General features: G+C 47.8%; 1 protein-coding gene across 1 annotated transcript; it reads right to left on the bottom strand.

Moving 5' to 3' along the window:
• Positions 1–14,218: 14,218 nt before the first annotated feature.
• On the bottom strand, positions 14,219–15,770 carry LOC127343704 (scopoletin glucosyltransferase-like). Its single transcript, XM_051369895.2, has one exon. The coding sequence runs from the start codon at positions 15,750–15,752 to the stop codon at positions 14,256–14,258; it is 1,497 nt and encodes a 498-aa protein (XP_051225855.1). The 5' UTR covers positions 15,753–15,770; the 3' UTR covers positions 14,219–14,255.
• Positions 15,771–17,007: the final 1,237 nt, after the last annotated feature.

The raw sequence follows: 17,007 nt of genomic DNA, 5'->3' as shown, positions 1-17,007 counted from the left end.
AGTCTCCTTCAGGTTGCATCAACTGCATCAGATAACAAGGTCTATGGAAAATATAGAAGGGTAAGCTAGCCAAAACCAGGATTTGATGCATACATTATCAGACACAACACTAAACTTCTCTTGCTTGCTCTGAACCGCCAAATTAGTTGATACTTTCCAAAGCCTCAGCATTAAGACAACAGCAGAAGACTTAATAGCATCTTATTCTGTGTATTAATGTTAGACCTGATCGACGAAGGATTGAACGAGATACAGAGAGTTGGAGGCTGCAAGCTGGGCCTTCCCCTCTACGCTACAAGAACACAGATCTAACAATGATCTGGCATCTTGTAATTTGCATCATGGGATCTTTTTGAATGTTTGGAACATTTGATGTTCTTGACATCATGTAGCCTGGTTTGATCGGTTCAATTTTATGTAATAGATGATAAGTTGTAGCTGCAGCGATATTAGCAGTTAACACAGTTGAGATATTAGCAGTTAACAACTGAGTTACTCTTTACACATTATTTTTGAGGGCTTACTCTTTACACATTTCTTTGCTGTTTAGACTGTAAGTGATGTTAGCAGTTAACTGAGTTACTCTTTACACATTATTTTTGAGGGCTTACTCTTTACACATTTCTTTGCTGTTTAGACTGTAAGTGATGTTAGCAGTTAACACAGTTGAGATATTCCAGGAGTGAGGTCTTCAGCGGTGGACGAGCACAGCAGGTTCATTACTGCAGCCATGGTCACCTCCATCGACAACTACCCGTGGCGCCTGCTGCCGTCTCAGACCTCTGCATTTTTTTTTTAGACCTCTGCATTTTCAATCTTGAGCTACCTCTGTGTTTTGCCATATGTATCGGAACTGTAGGAAGTTTTCTGATATATGTAAGGGTCTGGCTACACTGAGATCATCCTAGAGTTAACTCTATGTTTTACCATACTTGTTGTTGAAATAATCATCCTTATTTCTGATATATATATATATGTATATAGGATATACACTGATATATATATATGAGTTAACTCTATGTTTTGCTATATTTTCTGATATATGGTTGCAACCTGAATAAGGGTCTAGCTGCTCTAAGAAAAGTCACGCACTCGCTTCCCATTTAAGATTGCTCGGTAATCAGTATCTAGTAGCTAGCTAGCTGCTCTAAGCAGCTTTCCATTGACCGTTCACATAGCTAGCTAGCTAGCTGCTCTGTTCCGCACATGCGCCAGCTCTAGCGGGATGAAGCGGGATGGTGCGGTTGCCGCTGTGTCCCGCGCCAGCTCTAGCGGGATGGTGCGGCGTTCCCGCGAGCGACTGCAAAGCGTGAGCTAGCCCGCGTCACGCTCTGGCGGCCGGCCGCATCCCGCCCCGCTTGCAACCTTATCTTTTATGGTCGAGCACCTGAAAATAATGGTTTATTTCTATTAGATCTCGATAGTAGTAATACACATATTCATAACATTGATGCTAAGCGAATTAAAATGAATGATAATTCTACTTATATGTGGCACTGTCGTCTTGGTCATATTGGAGTGAAACGCATGAAGAAACTCCATACTGATGGATTACTTGAATCACTTGACTTTGAGTCACTTGATAGATGCGAAGCATGTCTAATGGGAAAAATGACTAAGACTCCATTCTCTGGTATTATGGAGCGAACTGCTGACTTATTGGAAATCATACATACCGATGTGTGCGGACCAATGAGTGTAGCATCGCGCGGTGGTTATCGTTATGTTCTAACCTTCACAGATGATCTGAGTAGATATGGGTATATCTATTTCATGAAACATAAATCCGAAACTTTCGAGAAGTTTAAGGAATTCCAAAGTGAAGTAGAAAATCAACGTAACAAGAAGATTAAATTTCTACGATCTGATCGCGGAGGTGAATATCTGAGTTATGAGTTTGGCATGCATTTAAAGAAATGCGGAATACTTTCACAATTGACACCGCCGGGAACACCTTAACGAAACGGTGTGTCCGAACGTCGTAATCGAACTCTCTTAGATATGGTTCGTTCTATGATGTCTCTTACTGATTTGCCGTTATCATTTTGGAGTTATGCATTAGAGACAGCCGCATTCACTTTAAATAGAGCACCATCAAAATCCGTTGAAACGACACCGTATGAATTATGGTTTAAAAGAAACCTAAGTTGTCGTTCCTTAAAGTTTGGGGTTGCGAAGCCTATGTAAAAAAATTACAACCGGACAAGCTAGAACCCAAAGCGGAGAAATGCGTCTTCATAGAGATACCCTAAGGAAACTATAGGGTACACTTTCTATCACAGATCCGAAGGCAAGATCTTTGTTGCTAAGAACGGAAACTTTCTTGAGAAAGAATTTCTCACTAAAGAAGTGACTGGAAGAAAAGTAGAACTCGATGAGATTGATGAATCTTCACTCGTTGATCAGAGTAGCGCTGTACCGGAAGTTGTTCCTGTACCACCTACACCGACAACAGAGGAAGCTAATGATAATGATCATGAAACTTCGAACGAGATAACTACTGAACCTCGCAGATCGACAAGGGAACGTGCCACTCCTGATTGGTATGATCCTTGTCTAAATGTCATGATTGTGGACAACAATGATGAAGACCCTGCGACGTATGAAGAAGCGATTATGAGCCCAGATTCCAACAAATGGCAAGAAGCCATGAAATCAGAAATGGGATCCATGTATGATAACAAAGTGTGGACTTTGGTAGACTTACCTGATAGCCGCAAGGCTGTCGAGAATAAATGGATCTTCAAGAGAAAAACAGATGCTGATGGTAATATTACTGTCTATAAAGCTCGACTTGTCGCAAAAGGTTTCCGACAAATTCAAGGTGTTGACTACGATGAGACTTTCTCACCTGTAGCGAAGCTAAAATCTGTGAGGGTTTTGTTAGCAATAGCTGCATTTTTCGATTATGAGATTTGGCAGATGGATGTCAAAACGGCGTTTCTTAATGGAGACATTGAGGAAGAGTTGTATATGGTACAACCCAAAGATTTTGTCGATCCTAAAAATGCTGACAAAGTATGCAAACTTCAGCGTTCAATTTATGAACTGAAGCAAGCATCGAGAAGTTGGAACCGACGCTTTGATAAGGTGATCAAAGACTTCGGGTTTATACAGTGTCATGGAGAGGCCTGTATTTACAAGAAAGTGAGTGGGAGCTCTGTAGCATTCCTGATATTATATGTAGATGACATATTATTGATTGGGAATGATATAGAACTATTAAGCAGTGTAAAAGGTTATTTGAATAATAATTTTTCAATGAAAGACCTTGGTGAAGCATCGTATATATTAGGCATCAAGATTTATAGAGATAGATCAAGACGTCTAATAGGGCTATCACAAAGTACATACCTGGACAAGATTCTAAAGAAGTTTAGAATGGACGAAAGTAAGAAAGGATTCTTACCTATGTTACCAGGCAAGGTCTTGAGTAAGACTCAAGGTCCGGCTACGGCAGAAGAGAGAGAAAGGATGATTCAGATCCCCTATGCCTCGGCAGTAGGCTCTATCATGTATGCCATGCTATGTACTAGACCGGATATAGCACATGCTGTTAGTTTGACTAGCAGATATCAAAGTGATCCAGGAATGGAACACTGGACAGCAGTCAAGAATATCCTGAAGTACTTGAAAAGAACTAAGGATATGTTTCTTTGTTATGGAGGTGACCAAGAGCTCGTTGTAACAAGTTACACCGATGTAAGTTGGAACACTGATCCTGATGACTCTAAGTCACAGTCTGGGTACGTGTTTATATTGAATGGTGCTGCAGTAAGCTGGGCAAGCTCGAAGCAGTGCACGGTGGCGAAGTCTTCAACAGAGTCGGAGTACATAGCGGCTTCAGAGGCTTCATCAGAAGCGGTATGGATGAAGAGGTTCATTGTAGAGCTCGGTGTGGTTCCTAGTGCATTGGACCCACCAGTCATCTACTGTGACAACATGGGTGCCATCGCCAATGCACAAGAACCAAGGTCACCCAAGAGGCTGAAGCATATCAAGCTGCGTTATCATTCGATTCGCGAGTACATCGAAGATGGAGAAGTAAAGATTTGCAAAATACACACTGATCTGAATGTAGCAGATCCGTTGACTAAAGCTCTCCCTAGGGCAAAGCATGACCAACACCAGAATGCCATGGGTGTTAGGTACCTTACAATGTAATCTAGATTATTGACTCTAGTGCAAGTGGGAGACTGTTGGAGATATGCCCTAGAGGCAATAATAAAAGTGTTTATTATATATCTTTATGTTTATGATAAATGTTTATATACCATGCTATAATTGTATTAACCGAAACATTGATACATGTGTGTTATGTAAACAACAATGAGTAACTAGTAAGACTCTTAACTAGCTTGTTGATTAATAGATGATTAGTTTCATAATCATGAACACTGGATGTTATTAATAACAAGGTTATATCATTATATGAATGATGTAATGGACACACCCAATTAACCGTAGCATAAGATCACGTCATTAAGTTATTTGCTATAAGCTTTCGATACATAGTTACCTAGTCCTTTCGACCATGAGATCATGTAAATCACTTATACTGGAAAGGTACTTTGATTACATCAAACGCCACTGCGTAAATGGGTGGTTATAAAGGTGGGATTAAGTATCCGGAAAGTATGAGTTGAGGCATATGGATCAACAGTGGGATTTGTCCATCCCGATGACGGATAGATATACTCTGGGCCCTCTCGGTGGAATGTCGTCTAATGTCTTGCAAGCATATGAATAAGTTCATAAGAGACCACATACCACGGTACGAGTAAAGAGTACTTGTCAGGAGACGAGGTTGAACAAGGTATAGAGAGATACCGATGATCAAACCTCGGACAAGTAAAATACCGCGTGACAAAGGGAATTGGTATCGTATGTGAATGGTTCATTCGATCACTAAGTCATCGTTGAATATGTGGGAGCCATTATGGATCTCCAGATCCCGCTATTGGTTATTGGTCGGAGAGAGTTCTCAACCATGTCTACATAGTTCACGAACCGTAGGGTGACACACTTAAGGTTTGATGTTGTAATAGTAGAACTTGAATATGGAATGGAGTTCGAAGTATTGTTCGAAGTCTCGGACGGGATACCGAACATCACGAGGAGTTCCGGAATGGTCCGGAGAATAAGATTCATATATAGGAAGTCATTTTATAAGTTTGAAAATGATCCGGTGCATTTATGGAAGGTTCTAGAAGGTTCTAGAAAAGTCCGGAAGAAATCACTTTGGAAGGCGGAGTCCCGGAGGGACTCCACCACCCATGGCCGGCCAACCCTAGGGGGTGGAGTCCCAGGTGGACTCCACCTAAGGTGGCCGGCCACCCCCTCCCAAGGAAAGGTGGGAGTCCCACCTCAAGTGGGAATCCCACCTTGGGTAGGTTTCATGTCATATGGAAGGTTTTGGTTTGGGGTCTTATTCGAAGACTTGTAGATCAACTCTTGGGTGTTCCACCTATATAATGAGGGACAAGGGGAGGGGGCCAGCCACCACAAAGCCACAAGCTGGCCGCACCCCTTGAGGCCGGCCACCCCCTCTCCCAAACCCTAGCCGCCCCTCTCTCCTCCACCTCTCCCGCACGCTTAGCGAAGCTCCGCAGGAGATCTCCACCGCCACCGCCACCACGCCGTCGTGCTGCCGGATTCAAGGAGGAGCTACTACTTCCGCTGCCCACTGGAACGGGGAGAAGGACATCGTCTTCATCAACACCGAACGTGTGACCGAGTACGGAGGTGCTGCCCGATCGTGGCACCGTGATCAAGATCTTCTACGCGCTTTTGCAAGCAGCAAGTGATCGTCTACCGCAGCAATAAGAGCCTCATCTTGTAGGCTTTGGAAATCTTCAAGGGTGAGTCTTGATCATCTCCTCGTTGCTCCCGTCTTCTAGATTGCATCTTGGCTTGGATTGCGTTCTCGCGGTAGGAATTTTTTTGTTTTCTATGCAACGAATCCCTACACACAGATCCCACCTCCTACACCGGCGGGCACCCCGCCGGCCAAGCTTGCCACCATGGACGCGCAGAAGAAGCCCACTCACGAGGTGCTCCTGTCCATTTGCAGTGAGCAGGGCTGCCAAGCTCGCGCCGCCCGCTGCCGCGCCCGCGCCCGAGGGATGCCGCCGCACCGCGCACGCCGATGACCGCGAAGCCGCCATGCCACCGCCATGCGGTCACGCTGTCGCGCCTGACGCCAGCGCCACGCGCCCGCCGACTGATGTGGCCTGCGCCGCCACCACCGCGCGAGGGGAGAGGAAGCCCCACCGCCGCCCCGGGTTTCGCCCGACGACGCCCTATGGTGGCGGCGAGGGGGAGGGGAGGAGGAGGGGAGGTGCTGGGGGGCGGCGTAGGGTTCCTCCCGGGTCGCTCGTGGGAGCGACCGCGAGAGGGTACCAAACCCATCCCCTAGTCTTTCTTGCATCCACTCCATCCTAGAGTTCTAGACCCACCGACTATTCCTAACATGGCATTGACCCACATTTTCTGTGGATTTCACAGAAATGTTGCATAAGTCACAAAGGCAAACATGTGATAATGGTAGTGGTGAACAAATTGACGTAATGTGCTATCTTATTCCTTTATCTCATCCTTACACAATACTGACAGTTGCTCAAGTATTCATGGATGACATTGTAAAATTATATGGAGTTCCGTTGGTGATCATTTGTGACAAAGGTAGTATTTTTTTCAAGCAACATTTTGGAAAAGATTATCCAAGTCACTGAATGTCAATCGCAGATACAACTATTCCTATTACCCTCAGGCCAAACAAATAGGGTGAATCAGTGTCTTGAACCCTATGTAAGGTGCATGGTCAACGGGATCTCTTTAGCTGAATGCAGTTACAATTCTAATTTTCACACAGCTGTGAAGATCCCCCTTTACAGGCATTATACATACACCCGCCACCTATATCTGAGTTGGCAATACCTGGGACTTTATGCAAGCAAAAATAAACATGATCAAGCCTCCGAAACAAAATTTAGCACAAGCACAAGTAAGAATGTAGAAACATGCTTATCAAAACAGAGTGAAATGATATGGTATACCTCAGAGTGCAACCTCATCGAATGGCAACTTTTGGTTTAATATACCCGCAAAAAAAACTTTTGGTTCAATAGGTTTTCTCAAACTGCAGAGCAAGTTTTATAAATGGCCCATTTAATGGTTTACAGAAAGTGGGCAATGCAGCTTGCAAAATTCAGTTACCATGTCACTGCTCATCATTTTCTTTCATGTAAGCCAACTCAAGAAACACCTAGGGCCTAAAGCAATTCCCAGGTCGGATCTACCTTTGGTTAATCCTGATTGCATCATCAAGACAAGCCCATCACTGGTCTTGGAAACCAGACAAATTCCTAGAAACAACTTATCTATGGTCCAGTGGGAGAATGTAGCTCCAGAAGGGAGAACGCTGACTTTATCAAGTTGATTTCCTCCGCTTCGCTACCGAAGCTTGGTTGGATGAAACATCATGCCCCTTGATGAGAAGTCGTTTTTCTTGACATGGGATGAAAGTCGTTGCTTGAGTGGGCAATGCCAGGATCCTTACTGAAGAAATTCGAAGCAGAAACTAAATGCTTCAGATATTCAACGGTTGTGATCACTTTTCTTTGACGGCTGTGAAACGATTTCGTTGCCGATACGTAGTGGGATACTGGGATCTTGACTTCTAATAGGAGGAGACTCTCACCGGGACGGGCTCTGCTAAATAGGGATCGAAGGAAGGACGACGTGGCGCGAGCGAGGCGAGTCCTCCAACAAGATCGGCGACGCCGACACCGCAATCAAGGATCGGAGGAAAACATGAGCCTAGTGAAAAGTTTGGGAAGAAAAAGGGACTTTTTATGCTTGGCTCATATTTTCCCCTGAAACTGCGAATAATGGTCCATTTAGGGTTAAATGGACCACTATTTGTAGTTTAGGGGGTTTAGTGAGCCAAATAAAATTTTGGGGGAAAACATGAGCCTAGTGAAAAGTTTGGGAAGAAAAAGGGACTTTGTACTTGCAAAAACAAACCAATTACCTTTCTCACCTTATTACTGCATGTACTAATTTCTTTTTCCTGATTGATTGGTTGATTAGGGTGATGAGTACGAACCTGCTCCTGGTGCGGTGACTGAAGGAAGCAGACTTAACAGGGGCATGTGCTGAACTCATGGAAACTTTCTGGCACGTCGGAAGCTCTCTGGCTGCTTCTCCTTCATGCCCGCTCCTCGCACTCTCTTCTTTTTTGAGCTCAATCATAGAGGAAAGAATGTCAATGAAGTCGTCACATGCACCCCTCTAGGTATGTATCTAATTGATCAGATCCTCTTTTGTCAGTGCAAGACAGCAAGAGTACGATCTTCAAAGGCACATATGATTCACACATATTGCTTCCCTCTCCCTCGTTAAGAAGTACTTTCAAGCTGAATTTCGTACTCTATCCTCCATTGCTTTTTTCATTACTTGACTTGAGGAGCCGAGGGAATGACAGAGTTTTGTTTCCTGTGTATTCAGATGAACCAATTACTGAAGCCTACAATTTCCTTGGTTTCCATGTTGGGTGGGGTAGTCCTCGTCATGGTGGTTGTACGGCTCTCTCTCTCTCTCTCTCTCTCTATCCCCCCCCCCCCCCCCCCCTCTCTTATATTCGTTACTTCATGTTGCATTCTTACATTAGTCTCTGACCGTGCTTCTCTGCTTATTTTGTTCTTCAGCGGATTGCGTTTGCAAGACATGCTACCGTCAACATCCTTATGTGATGAGGATATGTGTATGTGAAGATAGCAAGGTGGAGCCTGTATGCGACATGTGCTACCCTCGCTTCGGTGTGATTCATCCAATCCAAGGAGGGTTCGCCTTGGGCTATAGCACTAAACTTGAGCGTTGTTAAACGTATAATGTTGGGGAACTTGCTCAACCCTCTAGGGTGGCATATCTCTCATATATATAGGAGGGTACAATGTACCAATACAAGAGTATAATACAAAGATCACATACGATCTGTACAAATACACAGCTATACAAGTCTAACACCCTCCCTCAATCTCAACTCACTCCTGACTCTAGGATGTTGAGATTCCGCCTACAGACCTCAAACATAGGTGAAGGTAGAGGCTTGGTGAAGATGTCTGCAAGTTGATCTTTAGATGAGATGAACCTGACTTGTAGTAACTTCTGTGCAACACGTTCCCTCACAAAATGATAATTAATCTCAATGTGTTTGGTCCGTGCATGGAACACTGGATTTGATGATAGAAACATAGCACCAATGTTATCACACCAAAGGACCGAAGGATGCGGCTGAGAAACACCCAACTCTCGGACTAGAGACTCAATCCAAATAAGTTCCGCAGTTGCATCAGCAACTGCTTTGTACTCAGCTTCTGTACTGCTCCGTGATACAGTGGTCTGCTTACGCGCACTCCAGGCGATCAAATTAGGACCCAAATATACAACATATCCCCCCGTAGAGCCGGTCATCAGGACAACCTGCCCAGTCAGCATCCGAGAAAGCAGAAAGAACGCCAGACGGACTGGGGCGTAGATGAAGACCAAAGGAGACAGTGAGCTGAACATAACGCAGAAATCTGTAGGAGCATGAAGATACTGGCACACACGGTTAACTGCAAAAGAAAGGTCTGGACGTGTAATCGTCAGATACTGTAGTCCACCAACAATACTCCGATACTCAGTCGCCTCCTCCGAAGATAAACGAGTGCCAACAGTAGCTGAAAGTCTATCAGTGGAAGACATGGGCGTGGGCGAGGTTTTGCACTTAAGCATACCCGCACGGCGAAGAAGGTCCAGAGAATATTTCTTCTGCGTCAGTGCCAAACCATGTGCATAGTGAGCCACCTCAATACCAAGGAAGAAATGAAGTTATCCCAAATCCTTGACGGCAAAGTCTCGACCAAGAGCAGCAACAAAAGGATCAACTGCCGTTGGAGAAGAACTCAGCAGAATGATGTCATCCACATACACAAGTAAGTACATGGTGACACTCGATCGCTGAAACAAGAACAGTGAAGTATCCGCCTTTGAAGGAACAAAACCATGCGCAAGGAGTGCAGAAGCTAAGTGAGCATGCCAAGCTCGTGGCGCTTGCTTCAGACCATAGATGGCTTTCGTCAGACGACAAAGATGCCGAGGTTGTGTGTGATCAACAAAGCCAGGTGGCTGCCGCATATAGACCTCTTCTTCTAGCAGACCATGGAGGAAAGCATTTTGCACATCAAGCTGTCTAAGGGACCATCCACGAGAGACTGCCAAGGATAGAAGAAGTCGGATAGTAGTAGGCTTCACAACAGGACTGAATGTATCCTCATAGTCCACCCATAGCGTTGTTTAAAACCCTTGGTCACAAGACGAGCTTTGTAACGCTCAATGGAGCCATCAGCATGTTTCTTCACCTTAAAAACCCACTTGGAGTCAATGATGTTGACACGAGGTGGGGGAGGAACAAGTGTCCAGGTGTCATTCTTCATCAATGCCTGATACTCTTGTTCCATAGCTGTCCTCCAATGCGGAATACTCATGGCGGCTTGATAACTGCGAGGTTCAACAGTAGGATCAGCCACGACTTGAGCCATACATGCAGCCAGATAGGTGACAGTGCCATCAGTGCGCTGCAAAGGACAGACAATGCCACTGCGGCTGCGGGTGTCCGGACGCTGGGGAGCAGCGGGCACTGGAGCCGGTGGTGCAGACGGTGAAGAAGCTGTCGAAGCGGGGGCTGGCGACGAGAGTGCAGCCGACCCAGGCGGATGGTTCGGCGAGACTGGCGAAGAAGACTCCAGCCCAGGCGAGCCGGACCGTGGGGACGCCGGCCCAGGCGAGGCGAGCCGGGGGGATGCAGGTCCAGGTGATCCGAGCCCCGGGGACGCCGGGCCAGGCGAGGGTGTCGACGAGGCGCTGAAGGCGGCGTCGGGGACGCGATCGACGTGACCAGGTGCATGCACATGCACCGGATCAGCGTGGGGCATCGCAACGCGAAGGGGTGCGTCCGGGAGAAGTCCCAAGCGAGCACCTCGTCCAATTCCTGCACCATGATTAGACAACAACACATGCGAATATGCAACATCTTCAAATTGGCCAAACAACAAAGGAGATGAATGCATTGTTGGGGCTGTGGTGGATGGCTGAGACATGTCGGCAAAGGGAAAGACATGTTCATCAAAGACAACATCCCTGGAGATGTAAACACGATTAGTAGGTACATGGAGATACTTGTAGCCTTTATGTAGGGAACTATACCCTAAAAACACACATTTTTTAGACCGAAACTCGAGTTTTTGACTATTATATGGGCGAAGGTGAGGCCAACAAGCATACCCAAACACCTTGAGAAAGGTATAGTCCGGGAATTATTCAGGAGAAGCTCAAGAGGGGTTTTCATATGAAGGCCACGCGTAGGTAATCTGTTGATGAGAAAACACGCGGTGGTAAAGGCATCACTCCAAAACCGAAAAGGCCCAGTGGCATGAGCGAGCAAGGTGAGTCCAGTTTCTACTATATGTCGATGTTTGCGCTCTACAGCGCCATTTTTCTGATGTGTATGTGGGCATGAAACGCGATGAGAAATCCCAAGCTTATTAAAGAAAGTGTTGAGGTTGCGATACTCGCCCCCCAATCCGACTGAACATGAATAATTTTACGCTTAAGAAGACGTTCAACGTGGAGCTGAAACTGGAGAAATATATCAAACACATCAGACTTGCACTTGATCAAGTAAAGCCAGGTAAATCGACTATAAGCACCAATAAAACTGACATAATAGTTGTGACCACTAACAGAGGTTTGTGCTGGACCCCAAACATCAGAAAACACAAATTCAAGAGGACTCTTAACTTCTCTGGTGGATGAAACAAAGGGGAGTTGGTGGCTTTTGCCTTGCTGAGCGAACAATGGGAGTGGCAGGATGACCAAGGCGAGAGTGCCACTGGGACGGCGACACACGGACACCGCTGAAGACGCACGGGGCGGATGGATCCTCCAGACGGTACAGGCCTTGGCTCAATCGACCACTAAGCAGAACGTCCCGGGTTGCTCGGTCCTTGACAAAAAGATCAAACATGTGAAATTCACATAGGACATTGTTATCAAGGTTGAGTTTGGAAACGGATAATAAATTGCGAGTGACCGAAGGAACCCGTAAAATATTACGAAGATGAAGCTGCCTAGAAGGATGACTAGTTAAAAGAGATGCTTGGCCAATATGAGAGATGGGCATACCTACACCATTGGCGGTGTGAACCTTGTCGTGCCCATAGTAGGGCTGATGCGTGGTCAGCTTGCTGAGCTCATTCGTCATGTGGTCCATAGCGCCGGTATCCATATACCACGCTGGATCAACAGGGTGGGTTGGTGTAAACCCGTGATCGGCATGCTGGTCCTTGGCCTTGGTGGCGACGTGAGCAGCAGGAGACGAGGGCGGGCCAAAGTCCGCCATGGCGAGTTGGCGCTCGTTGTTCTTGCCATCATTACCAAGACCGAGAAAGCTCCGTTGAAAACGACGGTGGCACCGAGCAGCGACGTGGCAGGCACGGCCGCAAAGCTGGCACACCCGATCATCGCGGCTCCCACCCGAGGTCGGGCAGGGGTGAGGGAGCCTTGGGCGCTGGGGTTGGCGCGGGAGGGCGCTGTCCGCGAGAGGCCCAGAAGACGGCGGGCTGATCGGCGATGACGGCAGAAGAACGGCGAGACTCGATGCGTTGTTCCGTGTTGAGGAGGCGCGAGTAGAGATCGTGAGGAGTCATGGGCGTCGTGGCGTTGTGGACAGCCTCGTGAAGGCTATCATACTCCTGATCGAGCCCCTTGAGCACGTAGCCAGCGAATTCCTCGTCACGAAGCGGCTGACCGATGGAGGTCAAAGTGTCCGCCAGCACCTTTATCTTATTGAAGTAGGTGGTGGCAGAGGAGTCAAGCTTCTTGATCTCTTCGAGCTTGCTGCGGATGGCCATCGAGCGCGATGTAGAGACCTCGGCGAAGGCACTCTCCAAAGTGGTCCAGGCGGCGAGGGATGTGGCGGCAAAGAGACAGAGGCCGGCGACCCCCTCGCTCAAGGAACCCTGGATGGCGGAGAGGATGGCTTGATCCTGCTGCTCCTACACACGATGCTCAGGGTTGATGCGGGGCCATGGATGGTCGCGATCACCTGCGGGGGACATGGAAGAGAACCATCAACATACCCAAGGAGGGAGCGGCTGCGGAGGAGCGACAACACCTTGGCGCGCCAGAAAAGGTAGTTGTCCGGTGTCAGCCGGATGGTGATCAGGTTGTCAAAGTGAAACGGCGGGGCAGCCGCCGTGACGACGTCCCTGAGCGGAGGAGCAGACGGCGCGGTCTCCAGGGGCGGAGTGACGTCCACCGAGGCCGGCGGTTGGATGGCGAGCGTCGATGATCCGGAAGAGGTCACGGACGACGCGGCCATCGTCGTGGCAACGGTTGTTGCAGCCGCGGTATGGGCTGTGGATGGCAGGATCAGACCCGAGAGCATGGAGCCGACGCTAGTGGTGCCAAAAAATTGCGGCACCGGCGGAGCAAGCGATCTTGGAGGGGTGTTGAGGAGGGCGGCTAGCGAGGCAGGAAGCACCCCAGTGCTAGAGACGCCCGGTGCGGAAGCGGACATGGCGGCGACGCTAAGGCTAGGCTAGGCGGTGGCCGTCGGGGGTGGGATCGGTGGCGGCGGCTAGGGTTTTGCTAGGCGGCGGCCAACGAGGAGGATCGGTAGGTTAGGCTGATACCATGTTAAACGTCTAATGTTGGGGAACTTGCTCAACCCTCTAGGGGTGGCATATATCTCATATATATAGGAGGCTACAATGTACCAATACAAGAGTACAATATAAAGATCACATACGGTCTGTACAAATACACAGCTATACAAGTCTAACAAGTGTGACTTTTATCGCCCCAATCACTGTTTTGATAGAAAACAATCTTGACAATTTATGGCCCCTGACGCTTAACCAGGCCTGCTTCTAAGTAGAACTGTAGTATGTGGTTTGCCGGTTTGAATGACACACGTGTTATTTTTGTCACCGTGCGTATGTTTCATTGGATCATCATTTCAGGGCAGTTATTTTGAATTCGACACCTTGGCCAACCACACATGTAGCTTGTTGTGTATCAGTTATCAAGCGTGTTCTCGAATTTAAGTTAGATAATACCAATAGTTCGCGAAAAGGAGAATACTGCTGGCATGGGGGTGGGGGGGATATGGTTGTACGATTATAGACAAGCCATCGGATCAGAATTTATCAGTTTGTGGAGATGTCTTCTCCAACCTTCACACGGCTTCGCCGAGCCATCAACTCGTCCACGAGCCTTGCAACATCATTGTGGGAAGATCCGCCGTTCTCCACCGCTCTCCGCGCCTCCACACAGAGACCTTTAGCCCTCCTTTGTATCGTGTCGCTTTTGTGGCTGCCGCCCATCAGTCTCCCGATGGATTCAGCGATTACCTCACCGGCGATCACCTCGTGGGTCTCCATAGCCGATGCGTAGTCCTTGGCGCCGATGCTGACTCCCACATTGAGCACCTCCACGACGAGCTTCTCGTTGTAGAACTGATCCGCGTAGCGTGGCCACGTGACCATCGGAACACCGGCGCTCACGGCCTCTAGAGTCGAGTTCCAACCGCAATGTGTGACAAACCCGCCGAGGGCCGGGTGGTTCAGGATGAGCATCTGCGGCGCCCAGCCTCGGATGATGAAGCCGCGGTCGCCACGCTCCATCAGCTCGGCGAAGCCTTTAGGCATCCACTCTGAAGAGTCTGGGCCTGAGTGGGCAATCACCCACACGAAATTCTTGCCTGAGAGGTCGAGGCCGCGAGCGAGCTGGTGCAGCTCCGATGGTGCGAAACTGGTCATTGTGCCGAACGAGACGTACACCACGGAGCCAGGCTGCTTGGTGTCCAGCCACCGGAGGCAGCTGTCTGCGTCTGGCGAGGGCGCGCTGGTGTTGCCTCTTACAGCCATGTCCTTGCCGGCGAGTGCGACCGGCCCGACGAGCCACGCGCGGCGACCGAGCGTCCTCTGGTAGTGCTCGACGTAGTCTGGCTCCAGATCGCGGAAGCTATTAATCACCTCGCCGAAGCTCCTCTGGTCCGCGGCGTCCAAGCTCTGGAACATTGCCCAGTGCTCCGGCCTCTTGGCCGGGTCCATCATTTGGCACCGCCTCAGCTCGACATGGTGCGGCAGCCCTGGGAGGGAAACGAGGGCGTCGGGGTCGTCGGGGGCAGTCTCCGCCGGGTTGTTGCGCAGCATGCTGTCGCTGCAGGACCGCGCGAAGACGCTGCTGCCGAGGAACGCTAGGCGTGGGACACCGTGCTCCGTGGTGGCGTCCGTGGACCAATCGAAGAAACTGTCCGACACGACCGCGTCGGGGCGGGAGTCGGCCAAGAACCGATCGAAGGGCTCCCGGAGCTGTTTCACCGCTTGATAGAACTTGCCGCGGTCGCTCTGCGATGTAACGGCCATGGCGTTCTCGGCACCTGGCGGCAACCCGACGTCAGGGAAAGGCACGATGAAGATGTCGATGGCCGGGCAGCCGGTGCCACGGAGGAGAGCGTCGTTGGCACGATCGATGGCCGAGCGGATGATGGCAGCGTTGACGGGCGTGGTGAGTATGGTGCTGCTGACGCCGCGGGAGGCGAAGAGCGCGGCCATGTCGGCCATCGGAATGAGGTGGCCGGGGGCTAGGAACGGGAAGAAGAGGATGTGCAGCGGTGACTGCTGCTCATCTTTGGCAGCCATGGCTAGCTGCGGAGGAGGAGCTGGAGCTGGAGAGTACAAACCGGATTCGCAACTTTCGAATTTATATATCAAGATAAAGAGAGCATATAAGTCCGAAAGTTTGGGGCTCACGCTATCCTATCGAACCTTCCAGGAACACAGCAAGTGAAGTTGTTTCTGACTTTCTGATCTACGACTTGCCGTTCAAGATTTTTTTGTTTTTTGAAATGGCCGTTCAAGATTTTGATACCTTCACATATGTGCTAGTGTGCTACCATTGGTAAAGTCCCTGTCGGTTCATGTGCCAACAAATCATCGCAAAGATGACTGAGTGAGAAAATGATACATTTAGACCGTGTGTATCCATACGTCATCTTCACTGGTGTTCACCTCTGATTGCGCGTGGCATAATCACAGCATGTCCTTTAAAGCTTTCTCTTTTGTATCAATTGACCATCATAAGCTTAACCACTGATTTTTTTTTTCAATAGCCAAGCCTTGACTAATAAGTAAAGCTTCAATTACATTCTTCGATGTTAAGTGATAAAGCGGTAGTGCTTATTACATTGCCTCCTCGATTTATCAACATAATGCAATCAAAGGGCTAAATGTGAAATGTTACTAGGCTCATCGGCTAAAATTGCATAGGGCTTATCAAAAGGGTAACGCTGACCGTCGGTCGGCTGAAAAAGGGGGAGAAATCGGTCGTCCTCCGCTCCGTCGGATCTTGATCCGACGTCCAGAATCAACCGTAATGTAACTTTTATGTTTTGCCCCCTAGTTTTTGGAAACTCAACCCGCAGTCCTTCTCTTCCCCAGTTTACAACAAAATCCTCACCCCGCTTACAAAAAATATATACTATTACAACAAAATATTCACAACAAAAATTCAAAATGTAAATGTTATAAAAAATAGATAATTAACAACTATTTTTCTACATGTTGGTTTACAACAAAAATTGACAACAATTACAATAAAAAATAAAAGCTATAACAACAAAAAACATGTGTTCGTGACTATGAAAAATTGGTTAGACAATAACACATTTTCTATATATTTAATTACAATAAAAATCACCAAGTATTTTACCAAAAATTATAGGCGATTACAACAAAAAAAATTATGGCAAACGCCCAGGTAAACATTACAACATCTCTTACATGCTTTCTTTATAAATTTTATACGCAATAGTTACAAAACTAACAAACGTATACAACATCTCTACCGAAAAAAGTGTCCATGACTAAAATAATTACACCAAAAATCACAAATAAT

This window comes from Lolium perenne, chromosome 3 (assembly GCF_019359855.2).
Source record: "Lolium perenne isolate Kyuss_39 chromosome 3, Kyuss_2.0, whole genome shotgun sequence".
NCBI lineage: Eukaryota > Viridiplantae > Streptophyta > Magnoliopsida > Poales > Poaceae > Lolium > Lolium perenne.
This window is presented reverse-complemented; position numbering and strand designations above follow the sequence as displayed.